This window comes from Terrapene carolina, unplaced genomic scaffold (genome assembly GCF_002925995.2).
Source record: "Terrapene carolina triunguis isolate 2854851 unplaced genomic scaffold, T_m_triunguis-2.0 Scaffold58, whole genome shotgun sequence".
Lineage (NCBI taxonomy): Eukaryota > Metazoa > Chordata > Testudines > Emydidae > Terrapene > Terrapene triunguis.
The window spans coordinates 527,631-552,540 of NW_020664409.1; the positions used below are offsets into that span (position 1 = coordinate 527,631).

Below are 24,910 nucleotides of genomic sequence, written 5' to 3' on the forward strand. Positions count from 1 at the left end.
AGGTGGTCCAAAGAAAATTCTTTTATATGGATTTCAAACACAACTGTAGCATCGAGTCCAACAAGCCATAAATGAGCGAGGGTAAAGGCTTTTCATCACATTACATTCAAAACTTACTTCTATGTCAGCTTTGCCAAGCAAAGATGCGCTATGGCTTGCTAGCTCCCTCTTGGTGTGAAGCTCCTACAGGCACTCTGCACCTGCAGTTTGACGTCACCTGTACCTGTGCTCTGTCTGGGTGGGGGGGGGGGAGGGTAAGGCAAGTCCCCAATCCCCAGGATTGCACAGTTTTTCTAGTTTTCTTTTTAATATTTTGTGCTAAAATAAGAATATTTAAAAGATGACAAAAAAACGTGCCAAGTGGAGAGGGACGAGACTTTTATACCCTTATTGGCAGACTCCAATGATAGGTGTGATGGCAGGAGCAGAGATCATGCTGGGGTATCACACAGAGCCGGGAGCTAGTGATGTTTAATAGATCTGTAATTTGTGGACCGCTGTAGAAGAAGAAAGGTAACTTTGAATGCTCCTTGCCCTGCATTGGAGTCTTGCCACCTAATACTGTATTTACCTAAAAGCCATTGAAAGGAAAGAAATGTGAATGCTGCATGTGTATATACAGTGTTTTGTGTTTTTTTTTTTTTTCCCCCCGTAAAATAAATTCATACCTAGCCCTTTAATCTGACTTTCATAGTTGTCTGGCTTTTGTCCTAATCTTTACTCCAAAGTTGTCCTAGCCTCCCTCATCTGCAGTCTGGCTTCTTTTACATTTCTTGCCGGATGTATAGAGGCTATCCTTCTCAACCTTCAGAATAAATCTTCTATTTCTTTTCTGAATGAGTCATAGCCTCTGACTTCTTAAAGTTCCGACTCTGTCATCCTCCTTGACCTTACGCCCTCTCTCCACGAGTACAGCCGAACCGGTTCTAGAAGCTTAGAAAAAAAACACAGTTTCAGCACTTCTTCTGAAACTGAGGTGAACAGCGTGGCCTCATTTTCTGAACTGGATTCTAAATGGGGAACTGTAACTGTCCTCTGGACTGAGTGAGTGAGGGCATCTTTGAGAGGTCTCTGTCACGTCTACCAGGCTGCTCAAAATGTCCTGCTACTTTGGAGCTCCCTACTGGAAGGCGCACTGTACAGCCTGAAGCACTGGGCCACGTGCCCAACATGGAGCCTTCATCTGGAAGAGCTGTTCGGTTCAAGGAACAACAGTGAATGGCACATAGACACTGAAGGGAAGTTAATTTATTTTACTTTTATTTCTCTGAATGGGGCACTGACCCTGCTGAACTGCTGCACTTAATGGAGAAAGGTTGTTGAAGTGGGGGGGATCTCTCCGGGTCTGTCAGGGAGTGGAATTCCTTGAGAGAGAGGAGAGGTTGGAGGCTGCGTATTCCAAGATGTATTTATTTCTGGGGAACACTGGAAAGAGTGAATCCATTTATTTCTTATGTCTTACAAAACACACACAACCCTATGGAGGAGTTTGTTATTAATCTTGTTCTTGAAAAGAACTAAAGAACTATTTTTCAAAATCGTATTAAGGTTGAGACATAAACCTGAAAATGCAGGCTGTCTTAACAGGACCACTGCTATTTAGAGCATGCAGATCCACACGTACTTGTGCTAGAAAGATGGTGAGCAGGGTTTTTTTTTTTCTCTCATTCCCAGTGAATGAGTTATATGCTTACGCTTTACATCATTTACACTGAAAATGTGAGTGTGTGTGTGTGTCTGTGTGCACGTGTAAAAGAGGGCTTTCTGTAGAGCTGAAAGCATAGGGACCTCAAATCCTGTCTGAAGAAGAGTCTGAAGTAAGTGTTGGAGTAGATAAATGTTATGAGAGTATTTTAATCCATGCTGTCACTTTTGCCGTATCTGTATGTTGTTGGTGTATCCAATAATTAGCAGATTAAAACCTTGGGAAACTCTCTGGGCCTTGGCTTTGACAAGAAATTGAAAGTTGCAGCTCCCCAGCCCTCAAAAACAAACAGAACAAATGAGTTGCTCTGCTAGTGTATTTATGGTGCTATCTTTTATTAAGGGAACTTGGGGTGTCTAAAACTGCTTGCCTGACTTAATTCTGTGGTCAAGTTTTGCTGAAGCAAAACTTGTTAAGGACTCAATGTAGAAGTTGAAAATATCCCCAGAGCTTCCCCAAAATAGTTCCTTCTGGATAAAAGGTCATCCTGCCCTGGATCCTCTTCCAGTTTTATGACTAGGATGGTCTGTACCCATCTATTTGAAATGGCATTTTTCTGTCTGTTAAAGACAAACTTTCCATAAAACTTGAAGGTTTAATAAAATGTAAATGTCAGAAGGTAAGTTCGATACATACTGGCTCCTTTCTTGACAGTCTCTGGTGGCTGTTAAAGATTCCGTAGCATGTTTTGAAAAGAATGGTGGGATGACCTAGGTATTTCAACCAAAAAAATTCTCCCATACAGTGCATGCATGTCAAAAATCTTGAAACTTAAGTAGAAGAGCAGAAGTGCAGGAGCTTTGCTGTGGCAAACTGTTATAAAGACTTCTAGTCAAAGACGGCATTTTTTCTTTTAATCTTTGAGTTAAGAAGGCACTTCATCCATGTTGTTTTTTCTTCAGTGGCAATTTCCCCCAACTTCTTGAAAAGGATCCAGTCAGTGTGCAATGTCTTAACTGCTGCTGCTTTTTGTTGTTGGGAATGATACAATTCCGCCTTCTGAGGAAGACATTTTTCAGAATCCATTCCTCCCCACTTTTGTATGTTTGAATGTTTTGAGAGCTTGAAAGCAGCTTTCATTTAAAATTTGGGTGTATAAGTTCTTCATTAGTCAATGAGTGCAGTTTGTGAGGTTTACAAAACATTGGTTAAGAAATGAGTGAGACCCACTTACTGTCCCTGAGCATAAACCATATTTCCTTTACTTTTTTAAAACATAGGTACATGCGTCAGGGACAGGGGTGTGTGTGTGTGCGCATACACTTTAGGTATTTGCACACAACTTTTGATTCTACAGACCCTCTTTCTGACCTTGCCAAAGCATCCTTTCTCTGCAACCCACCCATGAATTCCTCCAATGTTAATTATGGTGCTGGATCCCTTCTGGTGTGTATTATGTGCATTGTAGGTGCAGTGCATTAAATAGCATACAACCTCAAAGTATGTGGCGTCTGGATAGAATTTGCACAATCTCTGATTACACATGCAGTCCTGCATTTGTTTGATTTTTAGATAGCGTGTTGAGAAGAGAATTTTTTTAGGCTCTACATAGTTAAACACAGTGACAAACTTTCTGCCTTTTAAAAAGGGGGAAGTACAGTGCAAAAACGACCTAAATGCAACATTCAGTTTGACGCTTCTTCAGAGCTGCCTAAGGCAGCGGTTCTCAACCAGTGGTCTGGGACCCCCTAGAGGGCTGCGAGCAGATTTCAGGGGGTCCGCCAAGCAGGGCCAGTGTTAGACTTGCTGGGGCCCGGGGCAGAGAGCCAAAGCCTCACTGCATAGGGCTGAAGCCCGGGGCCCGGAGCCCTGCCACCTGGGGCTGAAGCCGAAGCCTGAGCAATGTAGCTTCATGGAGGCCCCTGTGGCCCCAGGCAATTGCCCTGGCTTTTATATGTAGAAAACCAGTTGTTGTGGCACAGGTGGGCCCTGGAGTTTTTATAGCATGTTCTGGAGGGCCTCAGAAAGAAAAAGGTTGAGAACCCCTGGCCTAAGGGAAAATTCATAGGAATTGGACATTTAAAATTCTTAGGCAGTTTTGAAATGTTCAGCCTACATGCCTTACAAATATATATGTAATAAATATAATCAGTGATCATTTCACATCATCCATGGTACAGATATTTTGCACAAACAAATTAAGGCATTAAAATTAGCAGCATCCAAAAGACTATATATGTGCAATATAGTCAAATTATATTTTCTGTATGACCATAATAAGTTACCTGACTTTTGTGCATTTATAATAGATACAGCATTGCATTAGATTCTCCTTTGTATTTAGTTTTAGATCAACTCGTGCAGTGGGATGAGTCCTTGCTTAACTTCTGAGAAATTTTGGTTTCCATGAAATTAAAACTGGACAGAATTCCTTAAACTGAACTAATTATGGAGGAGTGGGGCTAGTTGGACAAGTCATGTTTGACATGGTCTCGAACTCAGTCTTATGATGAATGTAGGATCATTGGCCAATATTAAGGTGCTGTGACATCAGCATATGAGAGAGGATAGACTTGTTCAGCATTTGCAGATGCCCTAGTTCTTAAGCACTGCACAGTTAGAACTAATTGCTTCCAAAGTAACAGATGATTTTAATTATAGTTGTAGCAGAAAACTGAGACACAACACATTTGATTTTCTTCTTAATTTAAAAATGTGTTTTCTTTTGAGTAATATGCAGTGTAAGTATAGTGAAAGCATGAACTGGGTGGAGACTAAAACTATCAGCAGGTATGCTCTGAGTAACTGGGCACCTATGAAGACTCCAAGTGAAGGACCGGAAAAACTGGCAGTGTTGTGAACACACCAGTATAGCAGAAAGTGCTAGTGCCACTGAGCCTCAATAGTTTTACTATAAACCTTGCCGGTGCAGGATCAATAAAAACTGAGAGCGAGCGCACACGCGCACACACACACACTCACTCACTCACTCACTCACAAGGAGCTGTTGTGGTCAGTCATGTCCAAGTACGCAACAGTTCAGTGGACCTTAAGAGCTTTAGGGAGATGTCATGATTACAGATATGTCATACTCCACTTACTGCCGTTGAAATATCACCCTCCTCTTCAATTATTATTAAAGAGCTGTGAAGTTAACACAAAACTCATATTGGAGTCTGATAAGAATCCAGAAAAGCAAGGAAGTTCAGAGTTAAGGTTTATACTCTGTCCTTAGTTGGCTCAATTGTTCTTGAGAACTGAAGCATATACAATAAGCAGCATTATATTTGCATATCCAGGCCTCTTCAGTTCTTGAACATACAAGTGAGTCAAGGATGCTCTAAGTCTACAGAGTGGATGTGTGGTCTCAGACCCTCTAATTTACGTAAATCTGGTCTTGGTCACTTTAAGACTGTCTTACACTTTTGTGCACTGCTGGCAGTAGGTTTGGGTGTCTGGTTTGCATGTGTGTGTAATGGGGAAGATGATCTGGAATACAGGGGTAATACCAATTTCATCACAGGTAATAACATAAATCTCCATATAATAGCATGTATTCAGCATAGCTTAGTGCTGCTTTGTTTCCCATGTCACAGTTCAAATGAGAACATGCCACTTGACATAGTAGATTCTAGTCACCGATCACATGGCTCCTTTAGACCTTTATTTATCTTCATAAGTACCTGCCCAGGAGCAACACCTGCTTTAGGGTTTTAGTATTCTGCCTGCTCAGGAAAGTTGCCTCCACTGTCCATCTTTAACACAAGACTGCAAGAAAAGATAGAATTCCAGCTCTAGAGATTTAAGAATCTCTTTGGGACTTGGAAGCTGTTTGTCTTTTGCTTTAATCCCAGCATTATAGGATTTTTCTGTAGACCTAATTTTAAGGACAAATGGCAATATGCCATGTTGCAGATTTTTAACAAGATGGAACAGGTGAGGAAATAGATCAATATACCAAGCACTAAAAATGCGGGTTGTTGGGGAGGTTTATGAGGAATGTTCTCTGCATGTTGGAATACATCCTCTGTATGTGTGGAGGTATGTGTACAAAAATATATATTGTTGCAATACCTAATGTGTAGGGCTTCTCCGTCGACATAGCTACTGCCTCTTAGGGAGGTGGAGTACCTACGCCAACGGGAGAAGCTCTCCCATCAGCGCAGGTAGTGTCTTCACTAAACGCTACAGCACTGCAGCTGCAGTGCTGTAAGTGTAGACACAGGCCCTAAGAGAATAAGGAGGAAAACCTTTGTCACTATCTTAAACTGTGTTTTTTGTACTGGCTGTAGTTCCACCTTAACGCATGTCTAGCTTTAACTTCCCCTTCCCCTCCCACTCCCCAATATGTAAGCTGCCCAACCTGTTCTGGTTTAGCATGCTGGAACTAGCAAACCTCAGAATATAGGCACTCATTGTCAGCTTCTACTTTCTTTCTTTTTTTTTTTAAAAAGCCATTCATTAGCAATAAATTGTTTCTTAAAAACAGAAGAAGACTGGAGACAAAAAACCTCAGCATTTGGATTCATGAAACAGCAGCAGTCTGATCCTGGCATGCTCATTTTCCCACTATGCTACTTGTCTGCATGTTACACCTAATACATAGGTGGCTGGCTTTCAGTATGGGGAAGATGCCTATTTACGTAAACTGACAGTGCCATTATATATTAAGTAGGTGGGTTGTACTTGGTATACAAATATTGCTTTATCTTCCATTAGGGGATCTACTGGTATTCTTGCCAGTCCAAGCTGAGAGAGTAAGCTCTCGTGGGGCCTTATCCACAGCCCATTGAAGACTTATTGATTGCATTGAGCTCTGGCTCAGGTCTATGTCCAGTGACTCCTCTGACCAAACTCTCCAGTATGTCTAGACTCGAGAAAGCTGTCCTAGGAAGAGGAAGACCGGCAACCCTCCCTGCTGTTTTAAAATAGAGGCACCTGTATTATTTTGGCAGGTGACACCTCTTCAGTGGCAAACTTGAAACTGATGAGTAAGGCTACGTTTTAGTCACAGATATTTTTAGTAAAAGTCATGGACAGGTCATGGGCAGTAAACAAAAATTCACGTCCCGTGACCTGTCCATGACTTGTACTATATACCCCTAACTAAAACTTGGACCGGGGGTGCTCTGGGGAGGGAGGAAGGCCAGGGGCGGGAGCATGGGTGCTGGGGGGGGAGGGTTTGCGGGGCTGGCAGCTCCCTACCCGGCTTCGCGCAGCTCCCCAGAACCAGACGGCATGTCCCTGCAGCTCCTTTCAAAGGGTTGGAAGACCAGGGGGCTCCGTGCGCTGCCCTGGCCCCCCACCACTGGCGCTGGCTCCACAGTTCCCATTGGCCAGGAACCGCAGCCAATGGGAGCTGCGGGGGGGGGTGTGTGTGTGTGTGCTTGCAGGCAGGGACAGCGCACAGAGCCACCTGGCCCCTCCGCCTAGGAGCTGCAGGGACATGCCGCCGCTTCTGGGGAGCCCCTCTTGAGGTAACCATCGCCCCGCACCCCAGCCCTGAGCCCCCTCCTACACCCAAATTACTGCTGCTGCTGGGGGTGCAGTGGCCTGAGACTGCCTCAGCAGCGGCCTCTCCAGAAGTCACGGAGGTCACAGAAAGTCATGGAATCCGTGACAGACACACAGCCTTAATGATGAGATGTATCAGTCGTCTACATCTGCATTGACTGCATCCAAGTTCATGTCCCTAGAGCAGAAGTTCCCAAACTGTGGTTGGTGTTCCACAGTGCAATGTCTGGTGGCCCATAGAGAGCAGACTAGTTTTGTGGTGCTAGCACTCCTGTTTCCAGCTGCTAAATTTTATTAAAAGACAGCTAAGAAATTTATTAAATATGTTCTTAACATTACTTTCCCACACAGGCAATTGTGGTTACCACAAGGATGCTATGGGATCACACATGGGAGAAATAGGTGGGCCAGAGAGTCAGGAGTGGGAGGGGAGGTGGTCTACAAGAAATTCCTCTATTAGGATGTGGTCTGCAGTGTGTGTGGGGGGGAAAGGTTTGAGAATCTCTGCATAGAGTTGATTTGTTTCCCCTCCTCCTCAGCAGTCATTGATTTATACCACTGACATGATAGTGCAGAGATCTTGTTTTGTCTAGAATGTGGTTTTGTAATATAGTGCATTTTCCTTGGGATTTTTTTTTTTTTTTAATTTTATTCCCTTTGTAAAGCGCCTTCAGCGTTTGTGTGTACTGTTTCTTTTCTGTGCCATACGATATAACAAGTTGTTCTGTGCTGTTTGCCATTAGCAATACTCAATGGCAAAATGCTAGAGGGCAGTGAATGAAGTAGGCTATGTCTGATTCTGGACATAATTGCTCATCATGATGGGTTTTTTTTAACGAATAAAATTTTTTCTCAGATTTCTTTACCATGGTTTATTTTTAAGGGGGATAAAACTTTAACTTGCAGTGCTCTGTATTTGTGCTGAAATTAAAGCTGTTTTAATTGCTCTCTCCTTCTTAAATCTATTTTTAATGGGAATGTCTTAAGACATTGAATAGAAACAGCCAAATGTGCAGGTCAGTGGCTAGGCTTATATGCATACGTGGTTAATAAACACAGCACAAATAGGGATTTCTTACAAAGCTTGCAGAATCAGAGGACCCTGTTGAAGAGTGTCATGTGTTTAACTCTGCCCCTCAGTAAGCAGAGTTTCTTTCATCTACAAAGTCACCATGTGTCATTTGTCATTGTTAATGTGGCACAGCCTGAATTACTGCAAGGTGCCTCTAAGCCAGTTAGGTGCGGCAGCACTGGGAAGCTCACACTGAATTTCCACCATCTCTCTGCTTGTGCATTGCGTGATTACAATTGCAAATGAACCTCTTCCCCTTTGGGAAAACTGGCTTTAAAAGCATGGACAGGGCAGGCTGCCACTACTGAATCACTTCACCGTTGCAGCAGCATCAGGCATGTAGTTTTGGAATAGCTGCCTCCTTTCTTCTTTTCTTTCTTTTCTTTTTTTTTTTTTCCCCTGAGGTGTTATGACAACACTTTGGGTAGAGAGCAGGGATAATGTCAAGCAAAGATGGGAGTGCATTTGTATCCATCTAAACCTGGTTGAACTTGCTGACTTCAGTATAGCAAGTTGGTTGTTTAGATATTTATTAATACAACATATACGGGTCTGCTTTACAGAAATAGTACTTTTCCCCTTTTTGTTTTGTAGATCTGTCTCTCACACACACACATTTCTGCTATTTTTTTATTTTTGACAAAAAAAATTCTTCTCTTGGGTAAAACTACTAAAATAGAAGCATGTGTGTGGTTGTGTATCGTACACTCTAGCTATAATGTATATTGGCAGACTTCAGAAAGCTTTATGTTGTATGGCATTGACTACAATTCACAGGCTTACTGGTATCTCCATCAAGGAATTTATTTACCAGAATCGGAAATTAATCATGAGCAGCTTTTGCAAACGTGGAGCTTTCAAATAGACTTGATAGTTCTAAACCATTAGAAATATTATCATAATGATGATTTTTGAAATGGTGTTGTGGGGTTTCTTTGTTTTTGCTTTTGTTTTGCTCTGTTAGAGCTCTCTTGGGGGGCTGGCCCAAGATTGTGGAATGAACTGCCCCAGGAGCTAAGGACCATCACATACCTCCTGCTTTAGGTGCAAGGCGCATTTCTTTGGCCTTGCCTTTTCTAACACACGGATAGCTCTGTGTGTGTTTTGCGTGCATGCGCAATGCAAAATAAAACATTCTGCTGCACACACTTCTCCCCCTCAGGAGAGGATGAGAGAACAAACCCATGACAGATGTTAGCCATACTGCTTAATGCACTTTGGAAGTCACTCAGATACTACAGTGATGAGTGCAGTATAAGAATCTAGATAAACTAGAATAGATAATTGTCTATTGTTGTTGTTTGTTTGTATTATTGTACTATCCAGGGGCCCTAGTCATGAACAAGGACCGCATTGTGCTAGGTGCTGTACAAACATAGAACAAAAAGACACCAAAGAATAGACTTTAGCCTTAGATTTACCACCGCCCTGCATAGGACTCTTTCAGCAGTGGCCTTTAAACCATTTGGAGAATCTGGAACTAGACACATTCTGATGAGCATTTCTTTGGCCTGGCAGTCTTGCCAGTGTTTATAAGCAGTGTTTAAACTAAGGTTTTCCCTAGCCTGTTAGGCCCCGATCCTGCAATGAGTTCCATGCTGGAGGACTCTGCCACTTGCTTGGAGCCCTGTTAAGTTCAGCAATGCTTCATGTGGGTGAAGGACTCCCCCTGGACAGAGCTCAGTGCAGGATCATTCGGGGTTGTACTTCAAAGTAAACTAACAGCCCAGTGTTTTAAAAAAAACAAACATCAAACATAAATGAAATATCCTACTGTTTATAGCCATGGGTTAACTGCTCTGAACTTAGAGCAAGCAAGTGCTTCTAACATAACTCTTCCCTGACCTGTTTGCCACACCCAGCTCTTCTGCTGAGGTCACTTTGCTCCAGTGTATTGTCTTAGGTTTCTTATTAGCTTCGGCATAGCCACACAGAGTTCTCTCACTATTAGTTGCTCCTTGCCGATCCTAGCCATTAATCATTCAGCACTGTGTGAATACTTCAAATAAAAGCAAAAATCTCGGCATTGAAATTTCTCATCGGTGTTAGTAGAGTTTTCACAAGGTGGTTGGGGTTTTGGCATCAGAATGTCTCTGAGTTTACTAAGTGTTTTGGGAGGATCTGAATAGCAACTGTTGTCGTTGATAAGCTGTTAGGAAAAACAAAACAAAAACCCTTCCAAATACCAGTCATGTTTCATTTCAGAATTAGCTACATCTTTCTGATCCTAGCGATTACAGCTGACAGTGTTGAATGAATTAGACTCTCCTAAGTAGTGGCTGCTTGTAATTATTAGGACTGAACATATATTGTCAATACAAATTGATGACTTAACGTGTTTTGACAAACAAACAACTGGAGGTTTAACTCCGGTATATAGTGTTACTGTACTTTGGAGTTAAGCTCTAGTCCTCTTCACAACCAGGCTTTGGGGGAGGGCTAACAGTCTTTGTATTGACTGCTGGCTCCTGAAAACACTGCTGCACAAGCCCATTTTGTATTTGTTTGGGTTTTCCCCCCTCTTGCTTCAAATGACAGCAATGAATCCATACAATGAAATGTTTTTGTCTTTTATGTTTTTTAGGACACTTGGATAAAGTTAGAACTGCCAAGCAGAATGAAATAATAATAATTGCACAGACGATTTGAGCTGGAAATGTGTCAAAATAGGTCCTGGTTTTGATATGAGTGGAATTAAAGTTGGCACTCGGTCGCTCTTGAGCCACTTTTCATCCCATGGAAGGACAAAAAGAGCATAATGGGCCAAAACCTGGCCTGTCTTAAATCCTTAGCACTTCATTTGAATTTAATGTGGTTGTGCAGGATTGAAATCCGGGTGAAACTGGCCTTTTTTTTATATAATTGTATATATGTCCTCTGTTGTGGAATATTGAAAATATGTGGTTTTGATTTTGTTTTGGTCAATTTATTAACATAAACTAAAATAATAGTACACTGAAGGTAATTAGGGAAGAGAATTATCAGAATAAGTAGCAGACCATACTTACAGTAATTTTTTCAGCTACATTGTAGTCAGGGCAGCTAGACCTACTGCCCATCTGACCAGCTTACATCTCCACAGAATGCTGAGCTTACTAGATTGGTAGATCTTGAAGAGTGTTTTGCTTTGAAGAATAATTTCTATGATATAGGTGGTAGCTTATGAAAGAAGCCATTTTCAACATGGCTGATTTTATTCTCACTCTAACTGCTTACCAGAATATTTAGATGGCTATATATACTGCAATAATATACGGCGGTTTTACACTTCTTGTTTTCAGATAGATGTCAGATATATGGGTACCATCCATTTCTTTTTGAGGTCAGGTAGTGATCCGGCATTCAGAAATCAAATGAGGGGAGAAAAGGCCTCTCGCAGTGCAGTGGGATGTATGGTACATGAAGTGGTAAAGTGAAGAAAGCTTTAGAGAAGTGGTATAGAATAATGTGTGGACTGTGAAGCGTGGACATGATACTGGCAAACAATCACTCTGAATTGGTAATGGCTAGTTTTACTTTCCTTCATTGTTTCCAGAGCAGTGAGGGAAAGGGTGTCTTGCCTATACACTTGCTAACCGTGTGCTCAGCAATTAATCAGGATTTTTGAGCCTGGAACTTTCTCAACCATCTTTCACTGAAAGTGCCTCCTGGCTTTCCTGTGGATTTGCTGTTCTTCTTCAAGCAGTGTCCCTATAGGTGCTCCTCATGAGGATGTGTGCGCACCTGTGCGTTCTTGACTAGTGATTTTTGTCAGCTGTGTCCGCGGGTCCACAGCTGTGCCCTAGACACCCCTGTGCTCCAGCACAAGGGTATATCAGGAGGGGCGGACCCATCACCACTGCAGTTCCATCTCAGCCATTTGCAGCTTGAGACGGAGCATTGTGGTGTCCATTTAGCTAGCCATTCAGCTTGCTACACCCGTCGCTCATTTATTCCTTATTTCATAGATTTTATTACATCATTCTGTTATTTTGCACAGTTTGTGGTTTTGAGGGGATGGGATTCTCCTTCCCCTTTTTTCTTTGTGGGATGTGGGCTTTTATTGATTTTTCTTGGGCTTTGACCCACAGCCTTGAGTTCAGGTTACACCCAAGACCCCAGGCGCCAAACCTTGCCAGACCTGCACTAGGTCTTTTCCCCTTGGCAACAAAAATTTAAGCTGCCTTCTCCATGGCCTTGGGGAGTCTCACATCCCCACTAAGGGCTAGTCTACACCGGCAACACTAAAGCGCTGCCGCAGCAGCGCTTTAACGTGGCTTGTGTGGTCACAGCAGAGCGCTGGGAGAGAGCTCTTCCAGCACTCTAAAAAAACCACATCCACGAGAGATGTAGCTACTAGCACTGGGAGCACGGCTCCCAGCACTGGTGCACTGTTTATACTGGCACTTTACAGCGCTGAAACTTGCTGCACTCAGGGGTGTTTTTCAAGGTTTCAAGAGCAGATCTAAGAAATTGAGGGAAGACAAAGGTAATGGAGTGCTCTCTGAGTCACCCCGTATACATCAGATCTGCCAGCCACCACTGCTCCAGTGGTAGACAAAGATCCTGGGGGCCCTGTGGCACCACCCAGGCCTTCTAAGAAGAAAAGACCCCATAGTCTGGAATGGGATAAGAAAAGGGGAAAGTCATCCCCTCAGTCTGGGTCTCAGAAGCCATGGGCAAAGAAGCTGCCTACTGAGATGCCTCCCAGAGTAGCACCAACATCAACACCGGACTCAGTGCCTTTGAAACAGGGGGCTCCAGAGTCAGTACAAAACCTTTGTCATGCACTGTTTGTTCTTCGATACCGTTTCCATTGCTGCCTGACATATTGACTCCAGAGGATCTCTATCCGGGGTCCCTGGTAGCTTCCAGATGTCTGTTCCATGGGGACCTTTGCACCCTGGGAGAGCCTGAATGTGCACTTTCCCCCCCTTTTTTGACCCATTAGTCAAGGGTCATGAGCTATCTCCCACTCCAGATCTTACGCTGCACCTCTCCCCTCTGCCTCCTTTATGGGGATCATCTCTCCCATTGTCTACCTCCCTGGGAGCTCGTCTACCTCCCTGGGAGCTCATCACCTCAGAGAGATGGATCCTGGAGGTGATTTCTTCAGATTATTCCATTCAGCTGTCTACCAGCCCCAACCCTTGGGACTGCTTTCAATGAAGCTGTTCTACGATCTGTACTGAATCCGCCTATTCAGCACCCTTCTCCATGACAAAGGTACTGCTCAGGAGTCACCTGATGTGGAGCACCCATAGGGACACTGCTCGAAGAAGAAGAGGTTACTTACCTTGTACAGTAAATGGAGTTCTTCAAGACGTATCTCCTGTGTGTGCTCAACTACCCTCCCACCTTCTCCTTTGCCTTGGAGTCTCTTGTTAGACTTTGCGGGTTGAGAAGGAACTGGAGTGGTGGTGGATCTGCCCCCTGCCTGTGTACCCTCATGTTGGAGTGTGATGGTGTGTAGGGCCCAGGCACGAACCTGCAGACAAAAATCTCCGATCCAGAGTGCACCGGCACACGCACCGGTCCTGACATAGAGCACCCAGAGGGGCACCCATCTCGAAGAACTTCAGTTACTGTACAAGGTAAGTAAGCTCCCTTTCCTTTTGGACCAGCCTATCCTAACTGACAAGCGGTCCTGCTCATGCCAAATAAGTAAAAGAAGAGGGACTTTAACCCCGGGCACTAGTCAGAGGCCACAGTCATCACCTTTTTATTCCGTCACACCCTCAATCCTCTTCAAAGGATATTCCTGGCTCTTGTGGGGGTATTAAGCTCTCTGAAGATTTGATCTTTTGAACATGCACAACCTCTGCATTTTCTACACTTCTCCCTGAAACTTTAGGCAGTCCCCTTTCTGGAGGTCAGATCATGACCAGTAGGAACCACTGGTGCAAGCTTTTCTCAGGAGTTGCCTCTGTGACATACTCAGCCAATGTCATCCCAGCAGAGAAAACAAAAAACCCCCCCAAAAACAACAACCAAAAATAGCAAAACTAGAGAGATTCACTTTTTTCACTCTTTCTTCAATAGTAGCAGTGCTGGATTACTCACATGTTACTCTCCTGAAACCATATCTTGTGGATTAAAGTAGAGCTGAAGATAGAGAAGAAAAAGCAGCTTTTTTGTGCCACATCATCTTGGTCTGAATGTTAACCATGTGATCATCAGAGTTCAGTTGCCTGAAGATGGGGGATGGAGAGTAAGGGACTGAGCCTGGGGGAGAAGAAGATGACACCGATAGAGAGTAGGGGGTAAAATGCACTCAAATGGATGAAAAACACCTATGTTGCTAGAGGGTTGACTAATAAGATTGTGGCATTATCAGATATTCTTGACTCACCTGTGGAATTTTGGGAGGGAAAAGGGAGGGGAGTTCTTGCACACAAACTTGCTGCAAAAACTTGGTGGAGCAAGATATCTGCATTTTTTGCATAGCATTTCTTAAAGCTTTCAAGTTAGAGATGGAACAGACCTTTTAAGATCATCAAGTCCATTCCCCTTCCCATGCAGGATTATTTCCTACAAGTACCTCTTCTGGTGTTTTGTCTGGTCTCGTTTTAAAAATTCCAAGTAATGAGGCTTCCATCACTTCCCATAGTAGATTATTTCATAGACTGATAACTCTCAGTGCTTTGAAGTTTTTCCTGCTAGTCTGTTTAAATTTTCACTTCCTTAATCTCATCCCATTAGCCCTAGCTACACCCTCTTGTTCCACCCTGTGCAATTCCCAAGTGTATGTGTGTGCATGCACATACTCAGGCTGCCTACCTAAAGTATAGTTTTGAGAGTGCCTATGTGAAGTACCATATTTCTCTTGTGCATGTCTGGGCCAGATCCACGGTTGGTGTAAATTCACGTAGCTCCATTGACATCAATAAAGCAATACCCCCAGCTGAGAATCTGGCCCCGGGGATGCTGAGAACCACTGATCAAGTAAACCCCATATATGACTGAACCCACTTCAAGCCAGGGGGTGCGGTAGTACCCCAGCACCCCTAGTTCCAGCATCTATGTCTGGCCCTCAGTTTTTGCTGCAATATCTACCCCTAAAAGAGGCCAATTTAGAGCTGCTTGGTACACTTCTAAAGGAGGATACGGCAACACAAATATTAGTCTGTTTTCAGAGTTAAGAAACTTTAAATTAATGAACCTTAGGCCTGGTCTACACTGAAATTTAAGTCAACATAGCTTAGGCACTCAGGGTTGTGAAAAATCCACACTCCGGTGTGGTAGCTATGCTGACCTAACTCCTGGTGTAGGCGCAGCCAGAGCAACAGAAGTAACCTTCCATTGACTTAGCTATCCTTGCTTGGGGACGTGGTGTTTCTACAGCAATGGAAAAACTCTTTCCGTCACTGTAGTCTGTATCTCCCCTGCAAGTAGCTATGGCGCCATAGCCCTCAAGAGTGCAGATGTGGCATAGTGCAGGGACTATATTTTAAAAATAAATAAATAAAAGGTGGTGGATGCAATCTGACATCTGTTACAGTTCAGCATAAGTCAGATGATGGTGTTTTCTGAAGGCAGACTGAACTATGTCATGTCCCTGCTGCAAGGTAAAGGAGATGATGAAGATTGCATCTGTCCTTTGTACTGGTCTGCTTTCTCTTCCTGCTTATCTTGGGTGGTTGTTCTAGTAATCCTCTTTCTCTCCACCCTCGATTCAATGCAGTGAAACCTGTTTAACCTGTCAAAGAATAAATCTGCTCCTTGTACTGTAGGGGCAGATTGTGAATTTATTTGAGAACTTGGAACCTGCTTCTTTGTTTTTTTTAAATGATTTCACACAGAGAGCTATCAGGGTCTCTGACGTTTGACCTATGCAGTAAAAGTCAAAGGTGCAGTCGGGGTGTCTTCCTGTTTATGGCTCAGTAGTTTAGGACTGTTTTGTTTCAAACATGCAAAATTAAAACATGAACAGACCTTCATTCTTTGCTATTGGAACTGATTTTCCTCTCACTTGCACTCATGTAAACCAAAAATTGTTCCATTGACGCTAAACAGGTGTAAAAATAACATGAGCAGAGAATCTGGCCCTAAGGAATATTTTGCATGTGTAGCTACTAATGGGAATTATGCACGCTTCTCAGGGATAGAATAGAATCTTTAAACTGGGGTTTCTCATATTTTCTTTTATAGTATAGAATTTTTCCTGGGAGGTGTTTTGTGTGTGTGTGTGTTTAATTTCTTGCTTATACTGACTCTCTGAAGAGGCACTGGCCAAATAATGTTAGCTATGTGTCAGTCATGCTGCCAAAAGGTTAAATATGCTGACCTAATATATGTGTGTGAGTAACACAAATATCTGTATCTCACTTTTAGACTTGCCTATTAACTGGAAAACTATCTTAAAAAAAGACCCATACCTCTTCCAGCCTTAGGCCTGGTCTACACTAGGACTTTAATTCGGATTTAGCTGCCTTAATCCGAATTAACCCTTCACCCGTCCACACTACAGAGCCAGTTAATTCGAATTAAAGGGCCCTTTAAATCGATTTCTGTACTCCACCTCGACGAACGGAGTAGAGCCTAAATCGATTTTGTTAATTCGAATTAGGGTTAGTGTGGACGCACACCACCGAATTACTGTGTTTAAGTTAATGGGGTAGTGTGGCCGCACACCACCGAATTAATGTGGTTTAAAACCGAATTAAGGTGCTTAGTGTGGCCGCGCACAATCGAATTTATACAACCTGTTTCCCAAATTCGAATTATCTAAATTCGGATTAATCCTGTAGTGTAGACATACCCTTAGCCTTGCCAATGAATTGAATACTAAAATACTCGTTCCCTCCCCCCCCGTTGCTTTTTCCGAGCTCATCTTCAACTATAGCATAAAATAATGAACAAATGGTTAAGTTCTACTTCTGTGCTTCTGTATGAACATAACTGACTGTTCTTTATCCTATAGATTTATCATCCGTAGAAAGCTCTGGGGTTGGCTTGGTTGGAGCAGGGAACTAGAGCAATGCCAAAAAAAAAAAAAAATGGAGAAACCTGGCTGGGAGAGATCTGACTGGCCTCAGTGCACCTAGGCATCTTGCCTGTAGACTCTATTGTCTCAATTTTTATTTTTATTTTAACAAGCTGTTCTTGAATAATGAAAAGAATGATTGAATTTACTAGACTGTGCAAATCTGGAGAAGCTGTTTCAAATATTTGCCATAAATATGAGCTAGGAATAGGATATTTATGTACTCAGTTGGGGGGTAATTGCATGCCCTAAAGAAGGGGCAGCGCATAGTTGCTTTGCTGTCTGAGGTACAATTTGGATCCTTGGGTTTACTTCCCCGTGCTCCAGTCGAGTCTGTTACTTAGCTTACCTCGTACAGATTCGTTTCCCATACCGCTGGCCAGCATAGTTTGTGGGGAAGGAGGCTGTGCAGAGTCAAGGTTCTGCCCACTCTCTGCTCTCTTGTGTAGTTGCTTCCTCTTCCCTGTATTGTAGCTGATGGAGGGGGGCAAAGCAAAGGAGCACCTTACACCCCCTGTGTGGGTGCAAAGAAGAAGCCATAATCTTGCCCTGGGGGGACAGATCCTGTGAGGAGTGTAGTCTCCCTGATTTCATTGGGAATTCAAAGTGGTCCTCACCTTGCAGGATCATTTTTGATCTTGCACGTGTTTTACATCAATGTAATTCTATTGACTAAACATGGAGTTACTCCTGATGTTACACCACGCTAAGCAAGATCATAGTCAAGGCCATGTGTGTGTGTTTTCAAGGTTCAGTTGTTGTGAAAAGGAAATAAATATATGTAAAACATGTTGGGTCAGACTCATCCCATTTGGCTTTAATGGAGTTGCAGCAAGGGTCAGTTTGATTCATTATGTTATCTTCATATGTCATGCACCTGGCAACTAAAAGTAACATTAATTTAAAATGTTGAGTGATTCACATGTAGCCAGTCTTCAAAATAATTGATTGTGTTTTAAGCCAGCCAGTTGCAGGATATAAGGTTTGTCTAGAAGATTATAAACTTTGTCACAATTGAACACAAAGTTAAATGGTGCAATAAGGGAGCGAGGTGCCCAAATCCCATTGGAAAATTCCAGTCTTAATTACCAGTGTAGACCAGGACAAATTGCCTTTTAGTATTGTGTCTGGAAACAGTGACTAAACCAGTAGGAGTAAAATTTCCAAATATACCCAGTGACTTAGGAGCTTAAGTTGCTATAAATGTTAAATGAGATCTAGGCACCTAAGTCAGTTAGGTGCTTTTTGAATTTTTTTCCCCAAAAGCTCATACATAAATAAAAGGTTTAGTACAATGTAAGCCAAAACTATTTGTTTTTAAAAGAAACGCTTTTATAAGTGGTACAATATTTCCTGTAACTGAACATCCCTGGGTTTGTTCAGTGGGTTTTTTACTTATTTATAATATCCTTTATGATATAACGATGCTTACTCTTTTTCATCCAAGGTTCTCACAGCACCTCGTAAAGGTGGATGAGCATGATTTCCATATTACAGATGGGGAAACTGAGGCACAGATTGCTCAAGTGATTTGGCCAAGGTGACATGAGTTAATGGCCTGCGTTTCCTCCCACATGTTATATAATAAAGGCCTTGGTTAACCTGAAAAATCTATTTAACTTTCATTGGGGGAACTGAACTCTGTATTTTATAAATTAGTGTCTATAAGTGCATGATTATTTCCAACTTTTAAAATGCATCTGTGCTTTTTATAAACCAATCCTTTTCAGTAAAATACAGACCACTCCTGCTGGTTTGTGTGAAACATGAATATATTAAAAAAAAATTTTTTTTTGGTGATATGGAGGTTTATAAGCATGCCTGGTACAGTTAGCAGAGTTGCAAGATACATAGAACAAGATTGACCTTGTTTTATAAATTTTAAGCTATAAAAATCAAACTGTGGGGACTTCATATTTTCATAAATGTATAGGACATGTTCACAAGTTTTGTGATGCTTCCACGTGATTTCCATTTTCAGCTGATGTACGTTCTGGCATAGGAAAGAAGGGTTCTTGTCATCTAGCATGAATGAATTTTAAGGGCCCCATCTTGCAAACACTTACTAATGAGACTGCTCATGCACTGGGTAGTAAGCATTTGTAGGATCAGGCCCTACATTATGTGTTGCTTGGAAAGCACAATCCAGTTTATGGAAGTTGTGTTTATTACTTGAAGTCAAATATTTGGAATGGTATTTGGATTAAAATTATGCTGAATTTCAGAATCCTGATCTGGGTGCTGAAAGGCTGTCTTCCTCCCTCTCCTACTTAGACACATGAAGATTCACGAGAAGGATCCAAACAGCACTGCAAGTACTACTCCCCCATCTCCTCTGAAGCGCAGACGATTGTCCTGTAAGAGGAAACTTAGTCATGAGCCTGAGACAGACAGAGAGGAACGAACCCCAGCAAAAAAGGTTCTTTACGATGCATGTTGCAGAATCTCTTCCTGACCACCATTTTCCCCATTTTGATTTCCTAACCTCTCGCATCTGATATTTACCTAATTGTGCATGAAAGAACCTATCCAGAAAACACTGTTAAGTTAAAATCATATATATATTTAAAACACAGATGTTCTTACCTGTGTTGTTAACATCTTAGATTATTCAAATTGAAAGAATTTCAACATCTCTTTTACATTTCACTATTTAAGCTTTTTTTTCCTTTTTGCATTTCAATTTGGACAATGAAAATTAGATGGAGAATTAGATGGAGAATAAATTACCCATTTAGGCTGAAACTCAATCTGATGTGTGGAGGATTGTGTTATTTTTTTGATAAACCTAACAGCCTTGGAAGGCCTTTAAAGCTCAAGTCACTAATATTTACTTTCAATCTTGACAACAGTTTAAATTTTTTCTCTGGAAAATTTATAGTTGGTTTGCAGTCCATTTCACATTGAGGTTCTCCCATACTAGCATACTGCTGCAGTGTTTATGCTTCAAACACCGCAAGGAAATATTTATTTCATTTGAAAAAAATAAGTTGCCATTGGCATTTTTTTAATACAATATTTCTATTGGATTTAGTTTCATAACAGCTTGTTTATACAAAACATACATTCAATGCCAAATTTAACTTGACAGTGGCCCTTTATACTCTTTAGGCTAGCAGTAACTCAATGTAGACATCTCTTGTTTCGGTGCATTCTTTTTTTCCTGTAATTAGAAGATGTCTGTAGAAAACATGAACAATTTTACTGCTCTTCTCTGGATCACTTGAGTTAGAGGCTGGCAGTGATTCATTGGCATAAATAACCTAGGCTGACAGCCTGGTTTGTGATGGGGGAGGGGTAATGATGCTAGTTAAATGGTCAGCAGAGTTGAACATCTCACGTGCACATTTTCTTCCCTGTTAAAGTTGTTTATAAATTGTTTAGTTCTCATAAGAGATGATGATCTGGGGTGATGCAGCTGTAAATTCTAAAGGACTAGTCAACATTTAGCTAATCTATCTTATTGATCCAGCAGCTCTCTGTGTGTCTCTGGAGTGAGTCATTTTCAGTAGCCTGTAGCAAAGTCATGGGCTGGTACATTGTGACAGAAAGACTCTGTCTGGATTGCATGTTTGGCTCACTGAGCGTAGTCCTTGTGACGGGCGTTTTCATCTCTCTGAAGGTTGTCGAGGAGGCTCAGTCCAGTGAAGTGGAGAAGAAGGCTGAGGAGGAAGTTTATCGTTGTCCAGTGTGTTTCAAAGAATTTGTATGCAAGTATGGGCTGGAGACCCATATGGAGACCCATCCAGATACCTCACTGAGGTAAGAAATAGGCCTGAACATGCTCCCTGTCACCAGAGGACGGTGTGGGAGGTTCCATTCCACCTTTTACACTGTTAACGGACTCCATTTGTGGTTTTGAACATGTTGCTTAACCCTTCTGCCCCAAGTTCCCCATCTGTAAATGAGGGGTAGTATAGATTGTCTCACAGGGGTGCTGTTTGCAAACACAGCTGTTGGAAAAACCCATGAATTGGGGGGGAGGAGGAGGAAGCTGTCAAAAATCAAATTTTTGATGAAAAACAACTTTAAATTTGTAAAAATTTCGACCAGCTTTATGTACAGAGTGTTTTGAAGATGGAAACCTGTTATAAGTGTTAATTACTAACTGACTCCCCTCTTTTAGGGGAAAGAAGGAGGACGGGATGGAGAGGATGGTTATAGTAGCCGGTCATGCAGAAATGATTTTTGTTTTAAATTAGATTGAATAAGGGCAGGGGAGTTCCCATATATAAGAAGCGACCTTACCAAAAATGTACACTCTTTTGCTTTACCTTTTGAAATGTGAAGTATCAAATAGTGGTTAAAGGAAGAAAAATTTACAGTTAGACAATTTTTTTTAGATGTCATTTCATTTGGATAAGAAGGTTTAATTTTTTGTCTGAGTGATTGCTGTGATATTTCCTGTTTTTAGAACAGGTAAATCCAAATGCATGAGGACATAAATAACACAGATTTTAAGTCTGGTTTAAATACTTAGAAATCAAATATCTCCCATTTAGGAGCATCAGTAAATCAAACTCATGAGCATTGGCTGCATCTTAAGTTTATTTTTGAAGAGTATCTCATGTACAGAGTATTTGGACACCTTTGTTGATTTGAGTCTTTACCCTTCTGAAAAGATTTCTATTTCTGAGGATTTGTGTTTCTACTGGATGGTGCGGGGCAGGGTTGGAGTGAAACTTTTTGTTAGAACAGATAGATCGTATTGCAAATAAACTTAAAACCACATCAGATATTATCCATAGTCACACTATCATGATATTACTATGTCAAAATATATAAAAGAAGCTTAAAAGGAATCACAAGTATTTGTAGTCCTTAGTGGGGGAAAGGGCAAAGTGCTTTTTTCTAAATTTAATCCAGCAAAACATAAGTCCAGTATATTTTAATTATACGTAGTACAAAATAGAAAATGATGCCTCTGCCAGTATTCTATATATTCCCCTCCTCCTGCTGTCTAAGGAGAGCTGAGATAATCACTCCACAGAATGCACTTATTGAGCAGGTAACTGAGCATGTCAGTAAAGTCAGCATGTCATTGATGGCTTAGTTCTAGAGCTTTTATGGAGACATGATGTCTTCATGAGCCTGTACTTAGTGAAGCTGAGTAAAATGGATTCTGTTGCTCCACAGAATGGACAGAAGGTAGCAGCATAGCTAGCCCCCTACCTTGGGAGCAGAGTAATCTGCTGCCATGCGGGGATAGGCTCTCCCTGTAGCCTGTCAGTAATGACTCACGCTGGTCCCGTTTATACTCCTCCTCACGCTAGTGCAGTTGTGCTTCCTGGGAAGGACTGAAGTTTCCTTAGCTATAAGCCACGGAGAGCAGGCTGTGTGGGAGTGTGCTGGAGTGAGGCTGCTTTGTGAGCTTATCCACATAAGGATAAAAGGGGTATTTGTAAACTGTTTTAACACTTTCTAAAATGCTAGTGCAGGGGTAGGCAACCTATGGCACGCGTTCCGAAGGCGGCACGCGAGCTGATTTTCGGTGGCACTCACGCTGCCCGGGTCCTGGCCACTGGTCTGGGGGGCTCTGCATTTTAATTTTAAATGAAGCTTCTTAAACATTTTAAAAACCTTATTTACTTTACATACAACAATAGTTTAGTTATATATTATAGAATTATAGAAAGAGACCTTCTAAAAATGTTAATGTATTACTGGCACGCGAAACCTTAAATTAGAGTGAATAAATGAAGACCCGGCACACCACTTCTGAAAGGTTTCAGAGTAGCAGCCGTGTTAGTCTGTATCCGCAAAAAGAACAGGAGTACATGTGGATCCGAAGAAGTGGGTTGTAGCCCACGAAAGCTTATGCTCTAATAAATTTGTTAGTCTCTAAGGTGCCACAAGTACTCCTGTTCTTTTCACTTCTGAAAGGTTGCTGACCCCTGTGCTAGTGCTTATGGCTCACCTTGGCCAGCTAACCTTGAAATGCAGCGAGCTAACATGTTTTAAAAACCCACCTTTCATCCTAGTCTAGCCAAGCCCCAGGGCATTGTTTGCCCTGGGCTGGCCCAATATAGCAGATTGGTCCCCTGTGAAGTATTGGGTTTTAATCAAATTAGAGATTTTTAATTTAAAAAAACAAAAACAAGGGGAAAGGGCATGGATGTGATAGCTACGGCAACTGGTTGTGCTGTCACTGCAGTGCAGGGAAGCAAAAGATACTCACTTTTATTTGTCTTCTTGAGTTAAAAGCAAAAATCCTTGAGTTACGCCTCATCTACACTGGGAGTTTGTCCCAGTTGCGGCTATCAATGTCCTGCCACCAGTGTAGCTGCAGCAATGCATACTTCTCCTAGTCTAGACAAGGACAAATATGGTGTACCCTGCCTGAAACCCAGTGATACTTTACCAGTATAAACCATGGCTTCCTTGTCTATACATGGGGTCTGTACTGAAGCAGCTATGCCAGTGACTGGCCATCGATTATTGGGATCTGGGAAATTTCCCAATAGTAGACTACGTTTTGTTTATTTTTAAAATTTCCCACATTGTCTGATTTTTCAGAGTCTGTGTTTATTGTTGTAAGACTATTCTGTCTTCCACACACATACAAATGCTGTGAAGCCGAGTGCACTAGCCTTTTCCCACCATCTAGGTCACCAGTGTAGCTCTCCTAGTGGATGCAGAGGCATAAACACTGTACAGGAAAAATGTTGCTGGTGGTTTTTAATCACCATATCATGTAGATTTAGCACTGCACTGGGGTTAGCAGCAGCAGGTCATTTTTCAGAAAGGTTCTTGTGTAAACAACCTCTCTCACACACTTTTGCTTGTAAGAATTAGGAAAGGGAACACGGCCCAGTGGTTTGTAGCCTCTGGGTCAGCATATGAGACACTGTAATTTACAGGGTGGGCCTTTACCCTTCCCAGGATTGTCAAATGAACAACTTTTAAATCAGAGGGTTAGCTGTTTGAAATGAAAGAAAAAGACACAGGACATTGTCTTCCTGAGTGCTGCGTGTTTATGCAAAGCCTCAGAGCTGTGAGTACCTCATTGTTTACTTACAGCAGAATAAACAATACTTAATCCATTGATTATGTGAGCAGGGCTCCTTTTGGGAGAGTACCTTTTGATTATGTAAAATCTTAAATCCTGCATCTTTGTCTGATAATTATGGTAAGAACTGCTCTACCCTTTGGGCAATAAATAGAGCCCTTTGTTATGCTAACAATTGGCTTGAGGTACTGCAGCTCCTTCATGGAATTAACCTCTCTGGGTAGCCTCTCATCCCATTGAACTCTCTGGAAGCCACACCCTAATTAGTAACATTAGTTGGATAGAGCAACATTGTCTCACTGTCTTGCAGTGACAATTATCAGTGGGAGGTGGCACAACAGTGCTGTTTTTATCCTCTTCCTCCCCTGCTTCGATTATTTAAAGAAGCCAGTGATTTCTCTGCAGGGATCCAGCTATTTTGGTGAGTTTGTATCCGAGCGTTGATATAATTAGCTGAACTGAGAAACGCTATATAGCCAACAGGGAAAAGGAGAAATCTCACGCAGAGGCTTACTTCTCTGGAATCTTTTGTGGCTCCCTGTTGCTGTCAGACATGGAAAAATGCCTGTAAATGTCACCTGATGGACAACTCACGACTGCATCAGCAGCACCAGCAAAACTCAAGAAGTATGAGACATGAGGATTTCCTGAGGAGAAACCTCTAGAGGCAGTGTGTGAGGTTTCTCTTCTTTCCTTTGGCAAGTA

At 42.1% G+C, this 24,910-nt stretch overlaps 1 protein-coding gene across 2 annotated transcripts in view; it reads left to right on the top strand.

Moving 5' to 3' along the window:
• RREB1 (ras responsive element binding protein 1) overlaps positions 1-24,910 on the top strand; it is a 141,901-nt gene that overhangs the window by 77,985 nt on the left and 39,006 nt on the right. For both annotated transcript variants that reach the window (XM_026660080.2, XM_026660084.2), the window contains exons 6-7: positions 19,471-19,615; positions 20,819-20,958. In XM_026660080.2, coding sequence (XP_026515865.1) covers positions 19,471-19,615; positions 20,819-20,958 — 285 coding nt within the window. The remainder of the gene's footprint in view (positions 1-19,470; positions 19,616-20,818; positions 20,959-24,910) is intronic.